We start from the raw sequence: 21,824 nt of genomic DNA, 5'->3' as shown, positions 1-21,824 counted from the left end.
TCATTATTTGTGAATGGGCAAACTTAGATTTACCTGCTACCTACCATGGGTTTTTGTCAACTCAACATTATGACCAGTCTGAGGTCTGTGCTTGTTAAACTCATTCTGATGCTTGCTGATGCACAGTATGGACTGTGTTAGATTCTTAGGTGTTTTGTCCTTGTGTTTCTGTCGTAACGTTTCCTTTTTGGATAATTTATGGTTCTTACTGGGGTTTTTATTATTTATTCATTCTTACATCAGTTGAAGTTGTGATTACCTTTTTAGCTTCACACACTTTTTCAAACAAGTCCTCTTTTGGCGTCATCTGGGGGCGGTTTCTGTGTAAATATTAAAAAAAAAAGTGCTCTTTTCATTTCTCAATGGGTATATTTCGTCTGTTTGATCTATTGTGTCTTGATCTATTGTTGGAAGATTTGAATCGGTAGCGTATACCCATTTACCATATATGCAATTTTCCCAATCACACATCGTCTTTTGTGTTTGAATTATATTGTTTATATTTTCAAGCTTATTTTTTTGAAGACATTTATAAGAATACATTACATTTATAAAATTAGTTCTTCTAGTCATATGAATTCTTTATGCAGATTTAGTAATTTTAGTTTATTTCATTTTTACAGATTTATATTCAAACTTTCTTTCAAAAAACAAATCTATATGCAAACTAATTACAAAATGGTAAAGTGATCCTTTGGTTGAGTTACCTAAGTCTTGAAAGCTATCAACAGCCTCAATGGAAGTGAGAGAAGTCTGCTAACGATTTTAATGGAAGTAAGCTAGTTCTTCACATATAAGAAAGGTGTAAGACGGGGCTGCGGATGTCCTATTGTCCCATGTCTTGCCTTGTTTAAGAGTGATACAATTATTGCTTGCACAAACCAAATTTGTTATTGGTTTCACTTGTATAATAAACTGATTTCCTATATCCTAGGGATATGGATTTAAAAACGAGTTTCTTTGGGTTAATGAAACTAGTTTCAAAGTTTTTTAATCAGTTTCTTACCAGTACCCAGTATCAAGTACTGGAAACAGGATAGGTAGGGCAAAATATGGTTTCTATGCAACTATAGGCTAAACCCAGCCCATGATTGGTTGACAAATTAAAAAAGTAAAAGTTGAAGTCCTCGAATTAATTAGATATTTAGGAAAGGAGCTGTCATTATGGCTATTACGATTAACCCTTTTTTTCGATGTTATTATAAAAGACAACCATATCTTAAAAATCAGTTAGTTCAACATTTAATCGAACAAAATGGTTAAAAATGGTCCTTAAGCAAACAAAGATCAGATTTCAGTAAAAAAAAGAAAAGTTAAGTTTTTTTTTAGTTCCAAAATAAGAAGCAATTTTATATCTTAAGAAGGTGTCTCAAATGAATTAAGAGAAAACTGGGCAGTCTTTTGTGAGAAGCTGACCACTTGATTATAAAGCTCTGGCAAATTCTTTTGGACACTATTTAGTTCATACGAGAAGCTTGTAAAAACCTTGGAAGCTTGTTTTAGGAAAGTGAAACTAAACACTTATTTCATGCTTCCATATTTTAAAAGTTCATTTTCTAAAATGAAAATTTTGTTTTTCTCAAATATGAAAATGTACTTTAATGTAAAAAGAATTATATTTTTTATCATATTTTATTACATTCTGTTCAGTGTTTCCTATTCATCGTCCAGTTCCTCATCAATTGAAAAAAAAAATTAGCTTTACACATTTTGTTATGCAAACTACAATCAAAACTAAACAAACCACAAGATAAAGAGAAGAAAATAACAAGAAAAATCACAAGATTTATGTGGTTTGGCATTCAGGCATATGTCTATGGGCAAAGGAGGAGCACAAAATCCACCAACAAATGCAACAACAAACAACAACAACAACGCCTTCATCCCAAACTAATTGGGGTCGGCAATATATCCACCAACAAATGCAAGAAAATAAAATATAGAGGCTATATACAGAGCTTTTAAAACCTTAATCCAAGGGCATAAAACCCTAGTCTGCCAACAACCCGATTCATCTGCTACCACCACAAATCCTATTAAAAATTCTCACTGTGCGGTCACTAAAATGTTTCGGATGGGTCATTGATTAGGGTGAGTCCAAAATTTAAGATTGGATGCTCCCACTTACCTGGATAAGTTGGGAAATCGCATTGACATCTACGCTAGAATATCACTTACCTAATCAAGTCACGAGGCTGTACAAAGTGTGGATAAGTGGTTGCATCCAAACATCGATTATGAATATTATCCAAGCATACCCAGAACTTGGAAATTTCAATATTTTCCCTTGTTGATCGGCAGTCCGGCAGGGCTGCTCTCTCTCTCATCCGACGGCTATGAACAGAAGAAAGAGGGGGAGAGTTGAAGTTTCGCACCCTGAGAATGATGGGTCAAAAAAAACAAGGAGACCCCAGAAAGGGCCAAGCAGAGGAGTGGTGGGAAGAGGTGAAGACGACAAGAAGGCTCACCAATCCACCACCACCAACAGGCAGAGTTCCGTTGTAATTGTTAGCGACCTCCCCACGGAATGCACCGTTCTGGAGCTGAAATCTCGGTTCGAGATGTTCGGGAGCGTCTCGAGGGTTAGGATCGATCAGAATTTGGGGTTTGGATATATCACTTTCCGTGTGCGGGATTCTGCGGAGTTGGCCATCTCGACCTCCAGAAACCCGCTCTACCCCATCTCCATAAGGAACAAACAAGTGGGTACCCTTTAGTTTGCTTTCTTTCTCTTGTTTTTGTTGCCAAAGATGCCATCTTTATTTTCTCGTTTGTGGGTCGAAGTTGTCTGCTTCTTGTTAATGTTTGCTGCCTCTGCGTTGATTGATAGATCCTTGTGAGTTTGTTTTTTCGGAAGAGATTAGTTCGTTATGATGATTGAGATTCCATGGTTCAAGTTTGTGACTTTTGTGGTAAATTTGTATTTCGTATTTCCTGTGTTGCTTTTAGTTTTTATTTGCTCTCTCTCTCTCTCTCTCTCTCTCTCTCTCTCTCTCTCTCTCTCTCTCACACACACACACACACACACACACACACACACACACACACACACACACACACACACACACGTTTTCTGCATTTTAAAAAGGTATACAACTCTATATTTCTGCAAATTTCTGGAGGCAAGAACATCGGAGAGTAGTAGAGAATGGTATATTCTGCTACCTTTCAAGTTATGTCGAAATCTATTAAGGAGCCCATTGAAGTCGTGTTCTTGGTGCATCAATAGTAGGAGGTGCCCCAGGAACTCCAAAACGGTTCATTGGTTTTTTAGGTCCTGACAGGAGCCGAGACTTGGTGGTAACCAACAGATCCCACTCTTAGGCTCCATCATGTGTGATCCTATAGAATCTGATCTATTTTTCTCATTGAAGGGTACATAATCAATTGGATTGATCTCTCTATCAAAGTACTATGTGAAATCTTTGGTTTGTTTTGTCTCCCTCTATCTCTATCCCATAGATAAATGGTTTTAAGTTGCCTTTTTTGCATGAATCAAAACACACACATGCACACATGTATTTAGTAGGGATATATTTGGCTCTATCAATGCTATCATCCTATCCAGAAAAAACTCATAATTGCAGGTGTTTTTTGCTTAATCTGGCTATATAGATGCATGTATCATTGCTTGTGTACTAGAAAACATGCTTTCCATCCAATTACTTCAACGTGAAATTCTATCATTTTTTCCAAAAGTTTGGTAAATGTTGGCTATTGTTTTTTTATATGAGATTAGCATGACACTCTAACCAACTCATAAAATAGGCTGGTTGTCACTAAAGGATCAGGCGCCCTTGCTTTCACGGTTCATATTCATATTGGAAACCATAATCAAGTAAGCTGTTGATTTTTTATATTTCTTTCAAAACCTATCTAAGCATCAAAATTTCCTAATTTAGTACATGTTCTCCACTAAATAAATTAAGGGATGCTTGTATGATGTTGAAAACTTGGTTACAACCTAGGTTTTTGGTGTTCTCTACAATAACAAGGCAAAACCTGGCTTTTTACATTGTTGTTTGGGTGATAAAACCAAGGTTTAAAACCTGAGTTTTGAACAAACCTAGAGGGCATTCAAAGATTCATGAATTCATTGATCGAAGTTGGCCCATGCTAAAACCAACCTTAGTGTAAAATGGGGTCTCAAATCCCCAATTTTAGATTCCCAAAAGCTCCTCGTATCCTAAATCTGTGGCCCAATTGGGTTCAGGCCAGAGGTTCAAGTTTTGAGATCCTTGAATCTCAAATTTGAGGGATCTCAAGAATCAATAGTTTTGAGATTGAAGGCTCTCAAACACAGCCTTAGGGTTTTGGAAAACCTCAAAGTTCACGAAAGCTGTCAAGTAAAAGTGTAGAGATGCATCCATCTGAGACATCCTAACAGATTGAGGGATTTGAACCTTGTTCTTACATGACCCAATTAATTCGCTAACTATTTTGTGCTTGCTTCAAGTCATGATAATTGATCGGTACTTGTGGTAAACAACTTCCACTGCTTATGCTTGATATAATTTGAAAAGTGAAGTAACAAAGTGTCACTGTTTTCAGCTACCCACAGGCTTAAAAACAGCTGAGTGGCACTGTTTTACATGGATGGTATCTTCCCTGCCATTTTCGGCTGGCGGATGGCACAAAATAACAATAAAATTTTCTTTCTTGGTCATTTCAGGCCACGAAACCAGTTGAGAGGTATCATCCAACATGGATGATACCAGCCTGAATGTGTTTCAGTCAGTGGATGGCTGAAAAACATCCAGAAGCTTCCTTTTTTTGGCCACCCAATGGCCAGAAAATAGCCAGGAGGTACCATCCCATATGGATAGTAGCTTACCCATTTTAAATTGTTGTATAGTTGGAGAACAACTGAAATAAGAAAATCCATAAAACCAAATTTTATATGGGTTTTGAATCACATCCCATGCATCTTCCAGGCCACACATTAGAATCGTTAGTCTGATACTAAATGTTGTTATATGTTCAGTATGACCTAACAGTTTTAGGATTGGGCTCAATTTTTACAGCATTCTTGCTACAATTAGAATCTCCTCTAGTGCCCTAGGTCGTGTCTCATAAGAGGTGTGCTCTGGAAGCATGAGATTATAGGGTGGCACACTTATAAAAAATGAGCAGTCTGTTGCCAAGAATGAAGGGTCCTTGCTCAGTACTTAGAAAATCAAGGGTGGGGAGTCCATGTCAAGTGCAAAGCAAACCAGGAAACAGATTAGGATGCATTGCAGTCCCCAAATATCGGACGCATTTGGGAACGGCATCTCCCAAGCATGCCAAAAAGGTGTGTTTCCTATGTGAATTCTGCATAGGAAGTGGGATGGATGATAAGCCTGCTTCCCATTCTTTTGCAATTGCGATGTGCACATTGTGCTCCCAGGCTAGAATGGCACTTCTGATAACCCTGGATTGACCCTTATAAAACAAATCCTGTATGTTAATCTATCTTCATGCTCATGTCTTCATGTTTCAGCCTTCAGGTAACCTAACATGAACCTATGATGCAAGATCTTCTTTATATTGATTTGAGAATGATTCACAATGTGCCATTATGTCCTGATCATTCATTGCAAATCGATTAGTATATGTTAATGAAATTGATCATTTTTCTGTCATTCGTTCTCATGGTTTAATTGGTTAAGGTCCTTTTCAGCATTAACCTAGTTCCAACAGGGGAATATGACTGTCAAACTAAGAGCGCTTTCTCATGACAAGAGATACATCTGGCAAAATTCTTTTCCTAATACTTAGCTGCATATGGTATCATTAAATGATACTAATGGATTTTCCATCCCCAGTATCAATTGATCCCATGTTACCACTCATAAGTAATAGGTATGGATGAGATAATTTGAACCCATGACATTTTGTGCCCAAAACAAACCTGCTATCAAACTGTGCTATATACCTGTCAATTGTTGAACAATGTTGTTGTAGAAAATCCCTGTCTTCTTTTCTATTATGTTATTTTCTCTATCTATATAGATTTCCTTAGGCGTTTTTTCCAAGGTTGTCCATATCATATGATACAGTATAATACATATCTTTACTTTTGAGGTTTACGATACGATACATACTTGTATCGTGATACGAGTGTGTATCGTACCCGTTTCAGGTGTATTGTGCGATACATGCCTATATTGTGTCATATATTACGATACAGGGCGTATCGTAATATACGGGTCTGCCGCACTTAAAAATGATCCAGAACTCAATTTTTTTTGTTTGGGTTTAAAAGGCCTCTTGAGGGCCGAGTTCTCCATGTGTCTAGAGGCTGTTAGAAGGAAACCCACACACCTTAGGTTCTGTGAGATCGATTTGGAGGCCGATTCGTGCGCAAGAGAGAGGATTAACATGTAAGGAGCACAAGAGGTAGATGATGAAGACCCTATGTATCTTAGAGACAACGTGGATGTCGAAGGAGGAGAAGAAGAAGATTATGATTATGATTATGATTATGATTATGATTATGATTATGATTATGATTATGATTATGATTATGATTATGATTATGATTATGATTATGATTATGATTATGATTATGATTATGATTATGATTATGATTATGATTATGATTATGATTATGATTATGATTATGATTATGATTATGATTATGATTATGATTATGATTATGATTATGATTATGATTATGATTATGATTATGATTATGATTATGATTATGATTATGATTATGATTATGATTATGATTATGATTATGATTATGATTATGATTATGATTATCATGTTTTATTAAAAAACTTGGTTATTTAACATTTAATTGTTCATAAACTTTGTTGTTTTGTTTTTGTTTATGTAATATGAAAGTATGAGTCTTGTGGTATGTTCTTAATTGCAAGATATTTAATATTTTGCATTGTTCTTGTGAGATATGCATGCAATATTATCTATGATTCTATATTAGTTGATGTTTGATGATGTCTTATGTGGCTCATAGAGACATAAATGCTTAATATGTGATTTTATGGTTGTATTTTGTGCAATTCATCATGATTTTATGTGATGATTTTTTTAGAATTTTTACTAAAAATTTCTTATTTTTCTTGATTTTTTGGATTTTATTGAATTTTTTATTAAAAATTTATAACATGTCTATGATATGGTATGGTAAAGTGTTACTATCGACCCGACCGGTATGGGGCAACGATACATTACTTACAACCTTGGTTTTTTCTTTTGGTCTCATCTCATGATAATTCAAATAGAAAACCTATTTCCTTTCTCTCTGAAACCTTGGTGGAGATCTAAGCTACTATCGCATCATAGGGTCTGAGAAAAAACAAAAACTTTTTTATTTCATTTCGATTATAAAAAAAAATCAAATAAGCATTCCATGATAAGAATGGGGTAAGGATAACTATCCACTTTGTGTGTATAGGGAGGAAACCATTTTGTTTTTTATATGAATGTCAGGATACTTGTTGGTGGGTATTTCTGCACCATGTTGGCTTTTAAACGTGTAATGGGCATTCACATTGGTATTCCTCTAATGTGAAACTATCAATTTGTTTAAGTTGGTTATCCACCAATTTAGAATCAAAATTTGGAACCGTTTGCAATCACAAATGACCTTATATGTGTCCCTGTGGCACAAAATAAAAGCAAGATTGATAAACTACTCTTATCATCCAGTATGTACGGGTAGATAATCGCAAAAACAGTTAAAAACTCCCAATGAATGATGAACATGAGCATGACAGGACGGAGTCTTCACGTTCACATGCCACCACTATTTTGTTTGATATACATGGTTGGACAGCCAGTGTTGAGTTGCATTTTATTTTGTGAACCAATTTCAGCATTCAACCCACTGAAGTGGTTGATTTGTTGTACATTGCCTGGAACCAGGCGTTATATGTGAACATTTCTTTATATCATTCAAATATGTGAACATTTCTTTATAAAAGTTTTCATGCATCATCTGTGAAATTTTTAGATTTCCTGCTTTTTATGTTCTCATCTTTAATACAGGTGCAAGTTTCTTGGGCAAATGATCCTCTTCCTCAGTGGAAGGCGGGAGTTGCTTTATCCTTGAATAAAAATGGATCAACATCCAGGTTGTTGCGATCCGAAGTACCTCTCAGCAGACTTGGTAAAACCACAAAGGCTTGGAGATAATAATAACCTCACCTCTCAAAAAGCACCAAATTCCCTTTACAAAGGACGAGAAATTGTTGCATATGATGATCTCTGATCTACTGCGTATTGCTTTCTTCGTGTCTTTTTTCCTCCCAATGACCACATGGCTAAATTCATGGAATTAATTGGTTGTAAGAACTTGTAATGTATGACACCACAGCTGTTTCGTTTGTATTATAGTTTTGTTTTATAAAAGCATCTCTTGCAGGACTTAATGATGTTCACTAGATTGACTGCAACCGTAGCAGTGGAATTTATTGATTTGTTCATGGAATAATAATACCTGAAAAACAAATATTGTGCAACTTGCAGATTTGCACAGTTTTTTCTGTCAGCAATACTGCACAATGATGATTCTTCATCTTTATGCTGAATCCGAACAATTGCAAAAGCCCAATTGCGCTTCTGCAGCATAAAATTTACTCTTGATGACTGAAATTTAATTCTTTATCAGCTTTTATTCTGAACTCTTCATGATGTAAGGGAATCTCAAAAACTACTCTCAAATCCTGATGGTTTGCATGCCTATTTTAGCTTCCTGTCCCCAATATAACTTGGGTTTCAGTTGAGCTGCTGTCATAAGACATAATTTACCCTCATTAGTTGCCACTTGTTAGTCCTGCCCACACTTGAAAGCCGATAGAACTACTCTTTGTGCTTATGCCTGCTGCTGCTGCTGCTGGCGGTTGTTTGCACTTGGATGCCACTGGTCTATTGCTTTCCTGATGCAAAACAACTTGTTAGAATCAGCAAATCATTGGTTATAAAAGGGGCCAAAAAAAAACTAACGAAGAAATCTTACCTTAAATTATATGCTAATAGGCTATCTTAGCCAAGAGCAATGACAAATATCGCACTTTTTCAAAATATTGTGAAGAAATGCACTATTTTATCTGCTGTTTTAAACGGCCAAAATACCCCAATGTTTACATTTTTTTGACAAAAATCTCTGGAAAAAGGTCATTTTATTTTTATAGTTTGTTCCTTTTTTTACATATTTTTTTTCTTAATTTTTAATGTACTTATTTTTTGCAGATAAAAACATAAGAAAACAAAAAAAAAACAATTTCTCGTGAGAATTTGGCTTTCGTTATTTTACTGTTTTAAACTTTGACACTGGTGAAGAAAATAAGGCTAGAATCTACTCGGCAAACAAAGGGAATCAAAGTAAATCAAAGGTAATCCAAGGAAAGCAAAACAAAGAATGGAGAAGCATGAAAGCTAGGCACTCGTCCAAAACTCACCTATTGCTTCCTAAACCCTTTTTTTTTATAGACCAAGGGAAGCCCTCCTCCATCAACTGTAGACTGTCCGACCTCTAGTTGGTAAAAGCCTCTAACTATGGCTGGTAAATTAACAGTCTAACAGAACAATCCGAACGCATGCTGTTCAAGCTGGGCTTATTTACAGCTTAGGTGCTTCCGCTCAGCTCACATGAGGTCAAGCCAAACGAGTTGAAACAAAGAAACATGTTTTTAACATGCTTATAGTGTGATTTGAACTTGCAACCTAATGGGCCTATAAAAAAAACTTGCAACCTAATGGATAGTTTCATACCTAACCAGCCAGTGGAGTATCATGCTGTCTTCAACATGCAAGATGCATATAGCCTATATAAACTTAATACAATTCATATATCTTCTATAAACTTAACACCCTTTCTTTGTTTGCGGAGTTTTGAGCCGTGGTCATCCTATATCCGGTGACAAACTTTGGTTGCCCCTAGCCACTAAGGTAGAATCCTTGTAGGCCTAGTAGAATTGTACTTTCGTTGCCAAACAGAAAATGATCGTACTGTACAACAAATATGACACATTTCTTAAAATGCCCCATAATTTTTTCAATTTTTTTTCATATCCAAAATCACAAATATATATTTTTAAAAAGGCCTTTTTATCCTCTATACATGCAATTTCCTAAATATATATGAATTTTCTCTCAAATATGTGATTATTTTTTACATCACAATCTCTATTCTTATATTTGTATTTCTCTAATTCAACATCAAAAACTTATGTTTTTATAAACGTTGAAAAGTTGAGATATAGATCTATAACTTTCATGTTTTGAGTCAGAATCGAAAACCCTTGTAGGGTTCTCATTTCTACATTCTAAAACTCTAGAGACAAAAACAAACGTGACTGCACCTTTTCTGTTTGTTTTATGGTATTTTTCAACCACATGCACCAAAAATCGAGAAAAATATAAAAAGTATAGAGATAGATTAAGATGTTAGCTTTCTAGCACTATCAATATCACCATGATCTCATGAATGATTTGAGAGAAACATTACTTGAAAGATAGATTGTTCGGTTGTTCCAGTTTGCAGAGCATGCTTCTATTTCAGTTTTGGTGTTTAAAAACAGAAATCCTAAAAGAATTTTTGACTCTAACTCAAAATAAAAAAGTTATAGGCCTATATCTCAACTTTTCAACGACTATAAAAATGCAGGTTTTCAATATCGAAGCAGAGAGGTATAGACCTGAGAACATAGACTATTTTGCAAAAAATATATATGCAATTTTCTATTAAATATATATGATTTTCTCTTAAATATATGTAGAATTTCTCCTATATACATGATTTTCTCCTAAATATATGTGATTTTTTCCTATATATGTGATTTTTCTATTAAACATGTGATTTTCTTCTAAATATATGCACTTTTTTTTTACATGTGATTTTCCTCTCAAAATTTGCAATTTTTTTTATATGTTATTCTCTCTCAAATATGTGATTTTTCTCTTAAATATATATGATTTTTATAAATAAAAAATTACATATATAAGAGGAACACCACATATAATTAAGAGAAAATCACATATATAGGAGACAAATCATATATATTAAAGAAAATCTGCATACATTTAAGAGAAAATCATAAAAAATATATGCAAAAATTGCATGTTTAAGAGAAAAATCTCATATATATGAGGAACTTTGCATATATTTAAGAGAAAATTGTAGAAAATATATGAGAAAATCATAGAAAACATATGCAAAAATCACATATACATTTTTTGAAGAATAATCTCCATTCTCAAGTATGTATTTCTTTGTTTCGATATTGAAAACATGCATTTTATAGTTACTGAAAAGCTAAAATATAGACCCATAATTTTTCTACTTTCAGTCGGATCGAAAAACCCATCTAGGATTCCTATTTTTTATTTCTAAAACCTTAATAGAAGCATGTTATGCAAACTGACACAACCGAACAATATATTTTTCAGATGGTGTTTCTCTTCAACCACTAATAAGATCAAAGTGATCTTGGTGGCATTGAAAACCTAACGTCTTGATCTATTTTTGTCTATTTTTTTATTTTTTTTATTTTTAGATCATGTGACTAAAAAATAAAATAGAACAGATAGAAAAGGCACAATCATGCATGTTTCAGTCTGCAGAGCATGCTTCTATTCTAGTTTTAGAATGCATAAAAGGGAACCCTAGAAGGGTTTTCGATTCTAATTCAAAACAGAAAAGTTATAGGCCTATGTCTCAACTTTCTAACGATTGTAAAAATGCAAGTTTTTTATGTCGGGTCAGAGAGATATGGATCTAAAAATAGAGATTGTTATGTAAAAATAGTCACATATTTAAGAGAATTTTTGTATATATTTAGGTAATGGCATGTGTGATGGGTAAAAAGTTTTTTTTTAAATCAAATATTTGTGTTTTTAAATATGCGGAGAATAGCAAAAATTGTATGAAATTTTAAAAAATGTATCATATTTGTCATACAGTATGATCATTTTTCATTTTTTTCAAATATTATGGGGTTGAGCCAAATCGACACTCAACAAGGTGTGGTCCAAGTCTAACCATTAATACACCATTTGCATGCCTATATTGATTATTTAATGCTTCAATAATAACATGCCAATTTATCCTAGCTAAACACATTGTGCTTTGGTCAAGTACTTGGGCTACTAGACTCATGGGGGTAGCATAGTTGGAATGGGCCTTGGCTGTTAGATAGTCTGTTGGGGTTTGATTCCCATGAGTGTTATTCTCCTTGCGAAAGTCAAGCCGGTTTGCACCCTTTGGGGGTGGTTTTCCTATTTCTATATGAAAAAAAAATTATTGAGCTACCAGCATGGGAATGTGGGTCAGAGTCCTACAAATGGCCACTTCGTGCATAAAGCATAAGGGTATGGCCAAAGGGAGATCAGGTGCAATGTGATTGCACACTTTTAGTGAGCTGCTGCACCTTATCACTCACCATCTTTGAGGTACAGTCTGTCAGCTGTTGGGCCTAACAGCAGATGGTGGATGATCAGGTACAGCAGCACACTTAAAGTGTACACTCACATTGCACCTGATCTCAATATACACCCAATGAACTCAGAAATGGCAGTTTTTGTGTGGATTACTTAGGAGACAGCTTTACATTAGCCCTCCTTTCTAAGGTTAAAGTCAGCCATTGGCGATACATTCAACGAACTAACTCATCGAAACCAACGTAGCTCAAGCTCAGTCATGGTCTAGATCCTATTTGTTTGAGGTCCATTTAAATCTTGGTAACATATTGTTTCCCCATCTTGTCATATTACAACGGTCAGTATTTTTTTTAATAGATATTACAACGGTCAGTCAAACCATAGTCAGCCATACATGGAATGACAAAAATAAGATGAAGAATAAAGACATGATTAAAGAGCCTTCAAAAGACAAAAAAGAAGGGTTATTTACCAAAACATATTTGGTTATTTCTAATATTTCATATTCATACATAAAAAATTATAATTCAAAAGTATGCCTAATTTTATCTTTAGTTATCAAAATGCATACTGTTGGTAATCTTTCTTTAACCATGGTTAATAATTAACAAATCCCAAATTAATCCAATTTTAACCTCATTTAATGTGCTTATCTTTTCACATTTTATATCATGGTATAGCATCGAAATTCATTAACCATTAACCAAGGTTAAAAAAGTGGATAATGATCTTTTCTCTTGTTTCGAGAAAAGGAGGATAATTACCATGTGAATGCATTTGGATGGCTGAAGATAAAATTAGGTATGCTTTTGAATTATAAGATTTTTGAAGTATGAATATGTAGTAAAAAGAAGCTGGTAAGTTTTTTCTAAATTGCCTTAAAAAGGACAAAAATGAATCAGAAAATGAAAATACCTATGAGCTTAATTTGGTAAAATTTTAAAAAAAAAAGTAAAATAAATTATTGGTGGGAAAAGTGGTAGCTGCCCAACACTTTTTTAGCCTACCTCAAGTCTACCACCAGTGAATAAGGGTTTTCGGGCTGTTTTGCACAAATCTGACCCTGCAGATGTGTTTGGCTATTTGCTAGAAAATGACACTTGGATCATGATTTTTTGAAAAAAAAAGGATGATATTTTAAGCATTGAATATTTTTAAAAAATTTAGGCCGTTGATTTTTAACTCTTATAAAAACCTCATAATCTAAGATCCAATAGTTGATTCTTATAAAATCAAGATGTAGATCACATGATTTTAGAAAAAATCCTTCCTTTTAAAAAAAAACTACAAAACGAATCGAATCTTTTGTGAACTGACAACTTTTTACCATCAGATGTCATTAAATATTCAAAAATAATAAACAATTCTTTTAACCCCCTTAAAAAAATAAAAAAAGAATTGAATATCTTGTGAATCAGCCCCTTTTGAATCATCATTGAACCGATTCAACCTATTCAATCTGAATCAGCTGATTCAGGCAGATTCAGACCGATTTTAACATTGGTATGATTCAAGCCAGAAATCCAACAAAATGAGATCCATATTTGAGTTTTTCTCCAAGTAATTTTTTAAATATAATTTTTTTCATGTTCAAAGGTTTCTCTCGAAACAACGAACTTCTTTAACGATTCTTTGAAAAAATGAAACAGTTTTTTTCCAAGTTTATTTGAAAGTGCCAATTTAAACCTAGCTTTACTAACTATGGTTCTGTCTGACAATATTTCAAAAAGTCTGTCCATGATTTAATACGGAAACGATCAGGCTTGGTCTCCAAGTCGGAAGACCCGCCAGACTACTTTTCTTTTGAAATTATGCACAATGGTTCGTACAACGGCTAGTTTATGCAGTAGCCCAGATTCCAAGGACCCTCTCATTTCTTTTTCTCTGGAGTCTGGTCTACAATAAAGAAAAAAAATGGCAATCAGTAAGGACGAACTCACATGGAAATTCGAATGCCTCCCCACTACCACCAAATCACCAAAACCAAACTCTCAATCTTTCACCTTCTTATTCCTTCTCCCTCAAGCCAAAAAAAACAGACCTCCCCGTCAACATTCACAACCCTTACTCTTGTCTTCTTTTCCTGCACAACCCATTTTCTCACCTCTATCTGATTTGGTTTGCCCAAAGATGAAAATGGGGATGTGGGTCTTGTTGAGCTCAGTGGCAGCAGCCTGCCTTATTAATATTGTTGCTTCCCTCACACAAGATGGTTAGCTGAACTCATGTCTTTTATCATTTCCTGCTTATGGTTTTTAACTTCTGTTCGTCCTGACAAGTGTAAAGAATGAGAAATGTGGTTGTCTTTCAGGTGAAGCATTGCTCGAAATGAAGATGCATCTTAATGATACTCATCAACTTCTGAGTAACTGGAGAAGCTCAGATAGCACACCATGTCACTGGACTGGGATTAGTTGTGTCCCCCATGATATCAGGGTCATATCAATGTGGGGAAGCTTATACTATTTTGTTCACTTGCCTGCATTTGTTTCTATAAAGTTTTTTTGACAGTATTTTATATTCTGATTTTGTTTATTGTTTGTTTCAGAAATTTACCATATCTTCATCTCGGTGGGACTATATCTTCAAGCATTGGGAAGCTGAGCGGACTTCGAAGACTGTAAGTGATATGCCTGTAGTTTTTTTTTTGGTAAATTTGTGTTTAGAAAGTGTTAGAAAGTTGCACAGCCGTATAAGCACGACTGAGAGAGAGAGATTCAATAAGAAAACAAGCACACAATGACACACTAGGAGCAGAGATTTTCACCGTCAAAAAGGAGGGATTACAAAGCTAGATGAGGCTCTCGTCTCACAGAAAATCCTAAAACCGCACAGAAAAACAAGTTAGCTTAACAAGAAAACCCTAAAGGAGTATTTATAGGACTTGTTACAACCTGATCGGTCCATCCCACGGCTTCACCCCTGGCCCAACGGCAGGGTCACTCCGCCACCACCACAGACTTCCAAATTTTTCCTCAGTATGGTTTTCTTCAAATGATGTGCCAGGGTTGTAACATGGAATTCAAGGCACATCTCAACAGAAAGAATGCTATTGTTTATACTCTCTGGATGACTTTTGTTTGCTTCTCCTCTGTCTGGTGGTCTTTATGGCAGGGCGCTTCATGGGAACGGTTTGCATGGTGCAATTCCTGCCGAGATTGGAAATTTAACTGAGCTCAGGGCTTTGTAAGTGAAAAATATATTCAAAGTTTTCTTTTTTGCACCTTGATTTCTGTTTCATAATGTTTCATGCATTTCACGTCTTTAATACCTTTTCTAATCTTTGACACCTTGTGCTTTTGGAGTACTTCATTAACTATATCTCACTCTCATTCAGGTATATGAGAGCTAATTACATTGAAGGAGAAATACCAGAGGAGCTGGGAAACTTGTCTCATCTCCGAATCTTGTAGGTTCTTGGACTAGCTAACTAAAATTTTTCTGTTTTACTGGAAACCAACATTTCTGTGAATCTCGAATTTATGATTGAAAAACTAGTATGTCATTTCATCTACACATGTTTGTATTACTCATTCTATAAGAAACAGAAGGGGAAGAAACCAGCTCTTTTACTAGTATCATCATTTGATTTATCTCTGGAACTTTTTCCTTTTTCCTTTTCATAGGGACCTTTCCAGCAATTTGCTCAGGGGGTCTATTCCTTCTTCCTTGGGCCATCTAGCAAGATTGCAGTCCCTGTAAGTTCGTGAAGGCTTCCTGGTGTTCTTGGTATCTGTACAGTCACATTTATTCAACTCCATGCTCATGATATTCTATAACATGCATTTTCCTTTGCAGAAATCTATCAAGTAACTTTTTGTCCGGTGAAATACCGAAAAATGGAGCTTTGGGGACTTTCAGCAACTACTCGTAAGTCACGTTGTCCATCATCATCAGACGATCTCATTTTGTTTGCCTCACCATGAACGGTGAAACCAGAGACTATTATCCATAGAGTTGATGGCAAGGGGTCTGATCTGTCTGATAAAACGATACCAAGATGTGGTAACCTGACCAAATTCATACCAAGATAAAAGTCCCCTATTTCTACTCATAATATATGTATTGGGATAAAAACTAAGCACCAAAATTGTGATTTTAGTGCTAATCTGTTTCTGAGATAAAATGCAATTGTATGTTCGCACCTGAAAAATCGATGGAAGAATGTATATTTTTACCAAATTATGAATTTTACGTTTGCTTCAAAACACAGATTTCTTGGCAATCTAGGCTTGTGTGGGTATCAAGTTGACAAGCTATGCAGAAATGCAATGGGATTCCCTGCTGAGCTTCCAGTTGAAGTCAATGACAGTTCAACAGGCAAGTTGAGTTAGTCACGTAATTTCTACAAGTAAAGCGTTATGATTCAGTAATCCTAAAGGTAAATTGAAATTGTGTTGTTTCTGCAGATGTCACTCCACCAAGGCGGATGTCACGAAATCTGTATGGTCTTCTCATTGGAGCCATGGCGGCAGTTGGCCTTTCCCTGCTGCTGCTCCTTGGCTTCCTTTGGGCCTGTTTGTTGTCCAAGGGTGGAAAATTTGGGAAAATGTATACAAAAGTCCACAGGCAATTTCAACCAGATTCAGGCAAGTTATAATATCTTCACTTGCATTTAGAGATCAGCGTTCATTTCGTTTAAATGTTTCCTAATTCCCCTGTAGGTGCCAAGCTTGTGACTTTCCATGGTGACCTACCATATTCATCACATGACATTATCAAAAGGATTGAGTTGCTTGATGAAACTGATGTTGTTGGAGTTGGAGGATTTGGGACAGTTTACAAGCTTGTGATGGATAACAATGGTGCATTTGCTGTTAAGCGTATTGATCGCAGTCGTGAGGGATGTGACCAGATTTTTGAGAGAGAACTAGAGATTTTGGCCAGCATCAAGCATATGAATCTGGTTAACTTACGGGGCTATTGTAGCTTCCCTTCTGCTAAGCTTCTCATCTATGATTATTTAGTCCGTGGCAGCTTAGAACATTGTCTCCATGGTATGTTTCACCTCTAACTGCAGTTTTCTAGCTTCACTTTATGGCCGTTAGTAGCAATAATGCTATAAAATGCTTATAGTATGCTTGCCCATTGCAATACTGTCACTTAGTCATGCTGATGTATATTTTTAGCAGAATACACAGGAGAAGAGCCAATTTTGAACTGGAATGCACGTCTAAGAATTGCTCTTGGTTCAGCAAGAGGTCTCGCTTACCTTCACCATGACTGTTGTCCGGCAATTGTGCATAGGGACATAAAAGCAAGCAACATTCTACTGAATAAAAACTTGGAACCTCATGTATCCGACTTTGGCCTAGCAAAACTTCTGGTAGATAATGAAACCCAAGTGACCACTGTTGTTGCTGGCACTTTTGGATATTTGGCACCAGGTATTTTTCACTTTTCCTGCAAATGCTTCATTATACAAAAGCTTTAGCTAGAAAGTTGTTTGTTCCACAGCATGGTGTTTGTTTCATCTAAATTTGAATGGTCAGAACACCAGATTAACTTTAAATCTATGTCGCATTCAATTCCAAAAAATGTGGGTATAGGGACACATCGATATATATATATACACAAAAAAAAATAAAAATAAAAATAAAAGTCTATTTTTCCAACAAGACAACATAAATTAATTTAATAACATTTAGCAACCAACTAAACTAAATGTATGAAAATATAAACTTAAAAACACCCTAAAAAAACTGAAAACACCCTATATCAGTCACAGAGAGATGCTCCTACTACCTCTTTGTCGTCCTCCAGAGGTCACTCGAGTATTGCGAGGTGATCTTCTTCAGTCGTCGGAGGTCCTCCGGAGGTTGCTGGAGTGTCGTGAGAGAGAGAGAAATAGAGAGAAAGGGGAAAGACGAGATAGAAAGAGAAAGGAAGAAGACAAGATAGAGGGAGAAAGGGGGAAACGAGATGGGGAATCGAGAGGGAGACAAAGAGAAATCGAGAGAGGGAGAGAGATGAGTGAGAGGAGAATTGAGAGAGAGAGAAGTCGAGAGCAGAGGAAGAGAGAGAGAGAGAGAGGAGAATTGAGAGTGATACCAGAGAGAGACGGAATTGGAGAGCAGAGAGAAGGAAGGGGCGGGGGGGGGGGGGGGGGTGGAGTTTATCGGGTGGGGCAGGACCAAAATGGCCCCTCTCTTTGACCTTGTTTGAAAAGATCAGGTGCAATATGATTGCACAAATATTTGTGCATTAAGCACATGATCATCTTGGGGACAGGGCCTGAAGACCTGATGGAGGGCAATCAGGTACTTAATGCACAAATGCTTGTGCAATCATATTGCACCCGATCCAGACCCTGGTCAAACCAAGGTTTTAATGCAGACCCGACCTGCGGCATACCCGCACTGCACCCGGTACCCACCCCCGTGTCGACATGGGTATGGCGACCTCCCAGGCGTGTCTATGTGACATAGCTTTAATAAATATTTGACCTACAAAGATTCCAAATGAAAATTTTGCTCATTTTTCCTGATCGATGTTTTCTGGAGAACTTCTGGCAACTGAAAGAACGGAAAACATATATTCTGGCAGAGCTTCGTACAACTCTCATGAGATACTTTTAATTATCTGGAAAAATTTTCCAAGTTTTCTTTCCCTTTTTCTTAATTGACAAATCTCTTTTACATGTGTCTGTGGTATATGTTGCCACTAGTTTCATCACTTTTGGAGATATTTGCATTGAGATATTTGTATTAACTATATTCATCTCATTCTTGTTTATTGTAAATTTTAATATTGAACCTTGTTTCTCAGTTGCTTGCTCGCTATCTGCAAATGTCTTTTAACATGCATCTCAGATCTATATAATTCTGTGTTTACAAATGCTTCGCATGATATGGCATTTTTTCTCTGCATGATTGGAACTATGAAGTCTCATTGAAAATAACTGAAATTCTGTGTTACATCACCTGACAGAGTACAACTTCAATATCAATAAACCACAAGATCTAACTAATTATTTTAGTACATATGACCATCAGTGTTTTTGGTTCTTTCCATCTTTTTTTATTTCAAAGTTCATGCCAGTCTATCTGAAAGAACTCCATCATTTTTACGATGCAGAATATCTGCACAGTGGTCGTGCAACCGAGAAGTCAGATGTTTTCAGCTTTGGTGTACTCTTACTGGAACTAGTTAGTGGGAAGAGACCAACAGACCCAGATTTTGTTAAGAGAGGCTTGAATATCGTCGGATGGGTGAGATCATCGAAGATTATGTCACTCATTTTAGTTATATTTTGTCTTCTTCCTTGTGTTCAATCAGATGCATTTCAAACTATTGTAGATGAATACTTTGATGAGAGAAAATCAGCTGGATGAGATAGTGGATAAGGCATGCAATGATATCGACCCAGAAACGATTGAAGCTGTTCTTGACATAGCAGTAAAGTGTACTGATGCAAATCCGAACAATCGCCCTTCGATGAACAGGGTCCTGCAGATGCTTGAAGAAGTGGTCATGTCTCCATGTCCAAGCGAATTCTATGAAACTCACTCAGACTGCTGAACAAGGTGGCCTTGTCTGTCAGCTCAAAATTATATCTAGATATGACCATGCTGTTGTGCATGGTTAGTTTTGGATGTTGCTAGGAAGTTATCTTCCTTGTGTAAATATTTAAGCAGGATAGTTTGAGAATCTCTTGGCAATGGGATGTTGGCCTGTTTGTGCACAAAGTTGTAGAACTAATTAATATAAACTCACACAGTAGTTGTAGGGAAAGCTTACCAAGCTATGTTTGCCAAATTACAATTATGTAGGAAAAGTTGAAAATTCTGGGGAAAACAGGAAACTTTACTATTTAGAAAAAGTTGGAATTAACTGAAAATGAACCCATATTTTAATTCTGAACTGAAGTCTTCCTCTAAAGCCAATATAAAAGTTACCCTTTGGTTCAGATGAGAGATTCATAATAAAGGAATCAAATTTCTTATTTTGATAAACGATAATTATTATGAGAGATAAGGTATACATAAGGAGGTTTATGACAAGTTGGATACCAAAGAGGGCGATAAGGATATTTATAGGCTTGCAAAGATGAGAGATAGGAAATCGAGGGCTGGGTATGGTTAGATGTATCAAAGATGAAATGCAAAGGGTTTTAGTCAAAGATGAGAAGATTAAGGAAAGATGAAAAGATTATTTTGATAAGCTATTTAATGGAAGTCATGCTCAGGATCTTGGAGGCTTCTCCATTCCTTTTCATGAGATGAATCGTGACTTCATGCGCAAGATTCAAAAGAAAGAAATTGCAGAGGCTTTGAAGAAAATGAAATCAAGAAAGGCAGTTGGCCCAGATGGTATACCTATTGAGGCTTAGAAATGCTTGTGTGAGAAAGGTTTAGAATGGTTGACAAATCTTTTTAACAAGATTTGGCAGACAAATAAGATGCCTAATAAGTGGAGGAAGAGTACTTTGGTGCCTCTATATAAGAATAAGGGTGATATACAAGATTGCACAAACTATCGTGGTATAAAACTCATGAGTCATACTATGAAACTTTGGAAGAGGGTGATTGAGTATAGGTTGAGGAAGATTGTCATGATATCGGAGAATCAATTTGGTTTTATGCCCGAAAGATCAACTATGGAAGCTATACATCTTCTTAGACAACTTATTGAGAGATATAGTGAGAGAAACAAAGATTTAGATATGGTTTTTATTGATTTGGAGAAGGCATACGATAGAGTACCTAGGGATGTTCTCTGGTGGACAATGATGAAGAAAGGTGTTTCTCTCAAGTACATTAGTATAATTAAAGATATGTACGAAGGAGTAGTAACCAATGTCCGCACTTGTGGAGGGGTGACAACCAATTTTCCTATAACGGTTGGGTTACATCAAGGATATGCATTAAGCTCTTTCATATTTGCTAAAGTGATGGATGAGCTTACGAGATCAATTCAAGAAAATGTGTTGTGGTGTATGTTGTTTGCTGATGATATTGTTTTGATTGATGAGTCTAGAGCTGGGGTTAATGCTAAGTTAGAATTATGGAGACAGACATTGGAAGCAAGAGGTTTTAAGTTGAGTAAAAGTAAGACAAAATATATGGAATGTCGGTTTAATAAGCAACGAAGTAGTGAAGCTTAGTGAGCAAGAAATACCGGTGGATGACTATTTCAAATATTTGGGATCTATCATTCAAAAGTATGGAGAAATTGATGGAGATGTAAATCATAGGATAAAGGTTGGGTGGATGAAATGAAAAACTGCAACTGGAGTGTCGATCGTAGAATGCCATTGCGGTTGAAGGGAAAGTTTTATAGGACGACAATTAGGCCCGCTTTACTATATGGTACAGAATGTTGAGCTGCCAAGAGACATCATATTCAAAAAATGAGTGTAGCTATGATGTGTATGCTTAGATTGGATGTGTGAAAATACAATAAAAGATAAGATTCGAAATGAAGAGATACGT

At 35.8% G+C, this 21,824-nt stretch overlaps 1 protein-coding gene across 1 annotated transcript; it reads left to right on the top strand.

Moving 5' to 3' along the window:
- The first annotated feature begins 14,592 nt into the window (after positions 1 to 14,592).
- LOC149830486 (LRR receptor-like serine/threonine-protein kinase FEI 1) lies at positions 14,593 to 19,911 on the top strand. Its single transcript, XM_090015831.1, has 13 exons — positions 14,593 to 14,602; positions 14,702 to 14,837; positions 14,939 to 15,010; positions 15,505 to 15,576; positions 15,728 to 15,799; positions 16,017 to 16,088; positions 16,189 to 16,260; positions 16,604 to 16,701; positions 16,800 to 16,979; positions 17,055 to 17,387; positions 17,523 to 17,777; positions 19,468 to 19,601; positions 19,690 to 19,911. Exons 2-13 carry the CDS (start codon positions 14,719 to 14,721, stop codon positions 19,909 to 19,911), a joined length of 1,701 nt encoding a protein of 566 aa, XP_089871957.1. The 5' UTR covers positions 14,593 to 14,602; positions 14,702 to 14,718.
- Positions 19,912 to 21,824: the final 1,913 nt, after the last annotated feature.

This window comes from Nuphar pumila, chromosome 8 (genome assembly GCF_984573655.1).
Source record: "Nuphar pumila chromosome 8, dmNupPumi1.hap1.1, whole genome shotgun sequence".
Lineage (NCBI taxonomy): Eukaryota > Viridiplantae > Streptophyta > Magnoliopsida > Nymphaeales > Nymphaeaceae > Nuphar > Nuphar pumila.
Note: the sequence above shows the minus strand (reverse complement) of the source record. Positions and strands in the feature narration are given on the sequence as shown.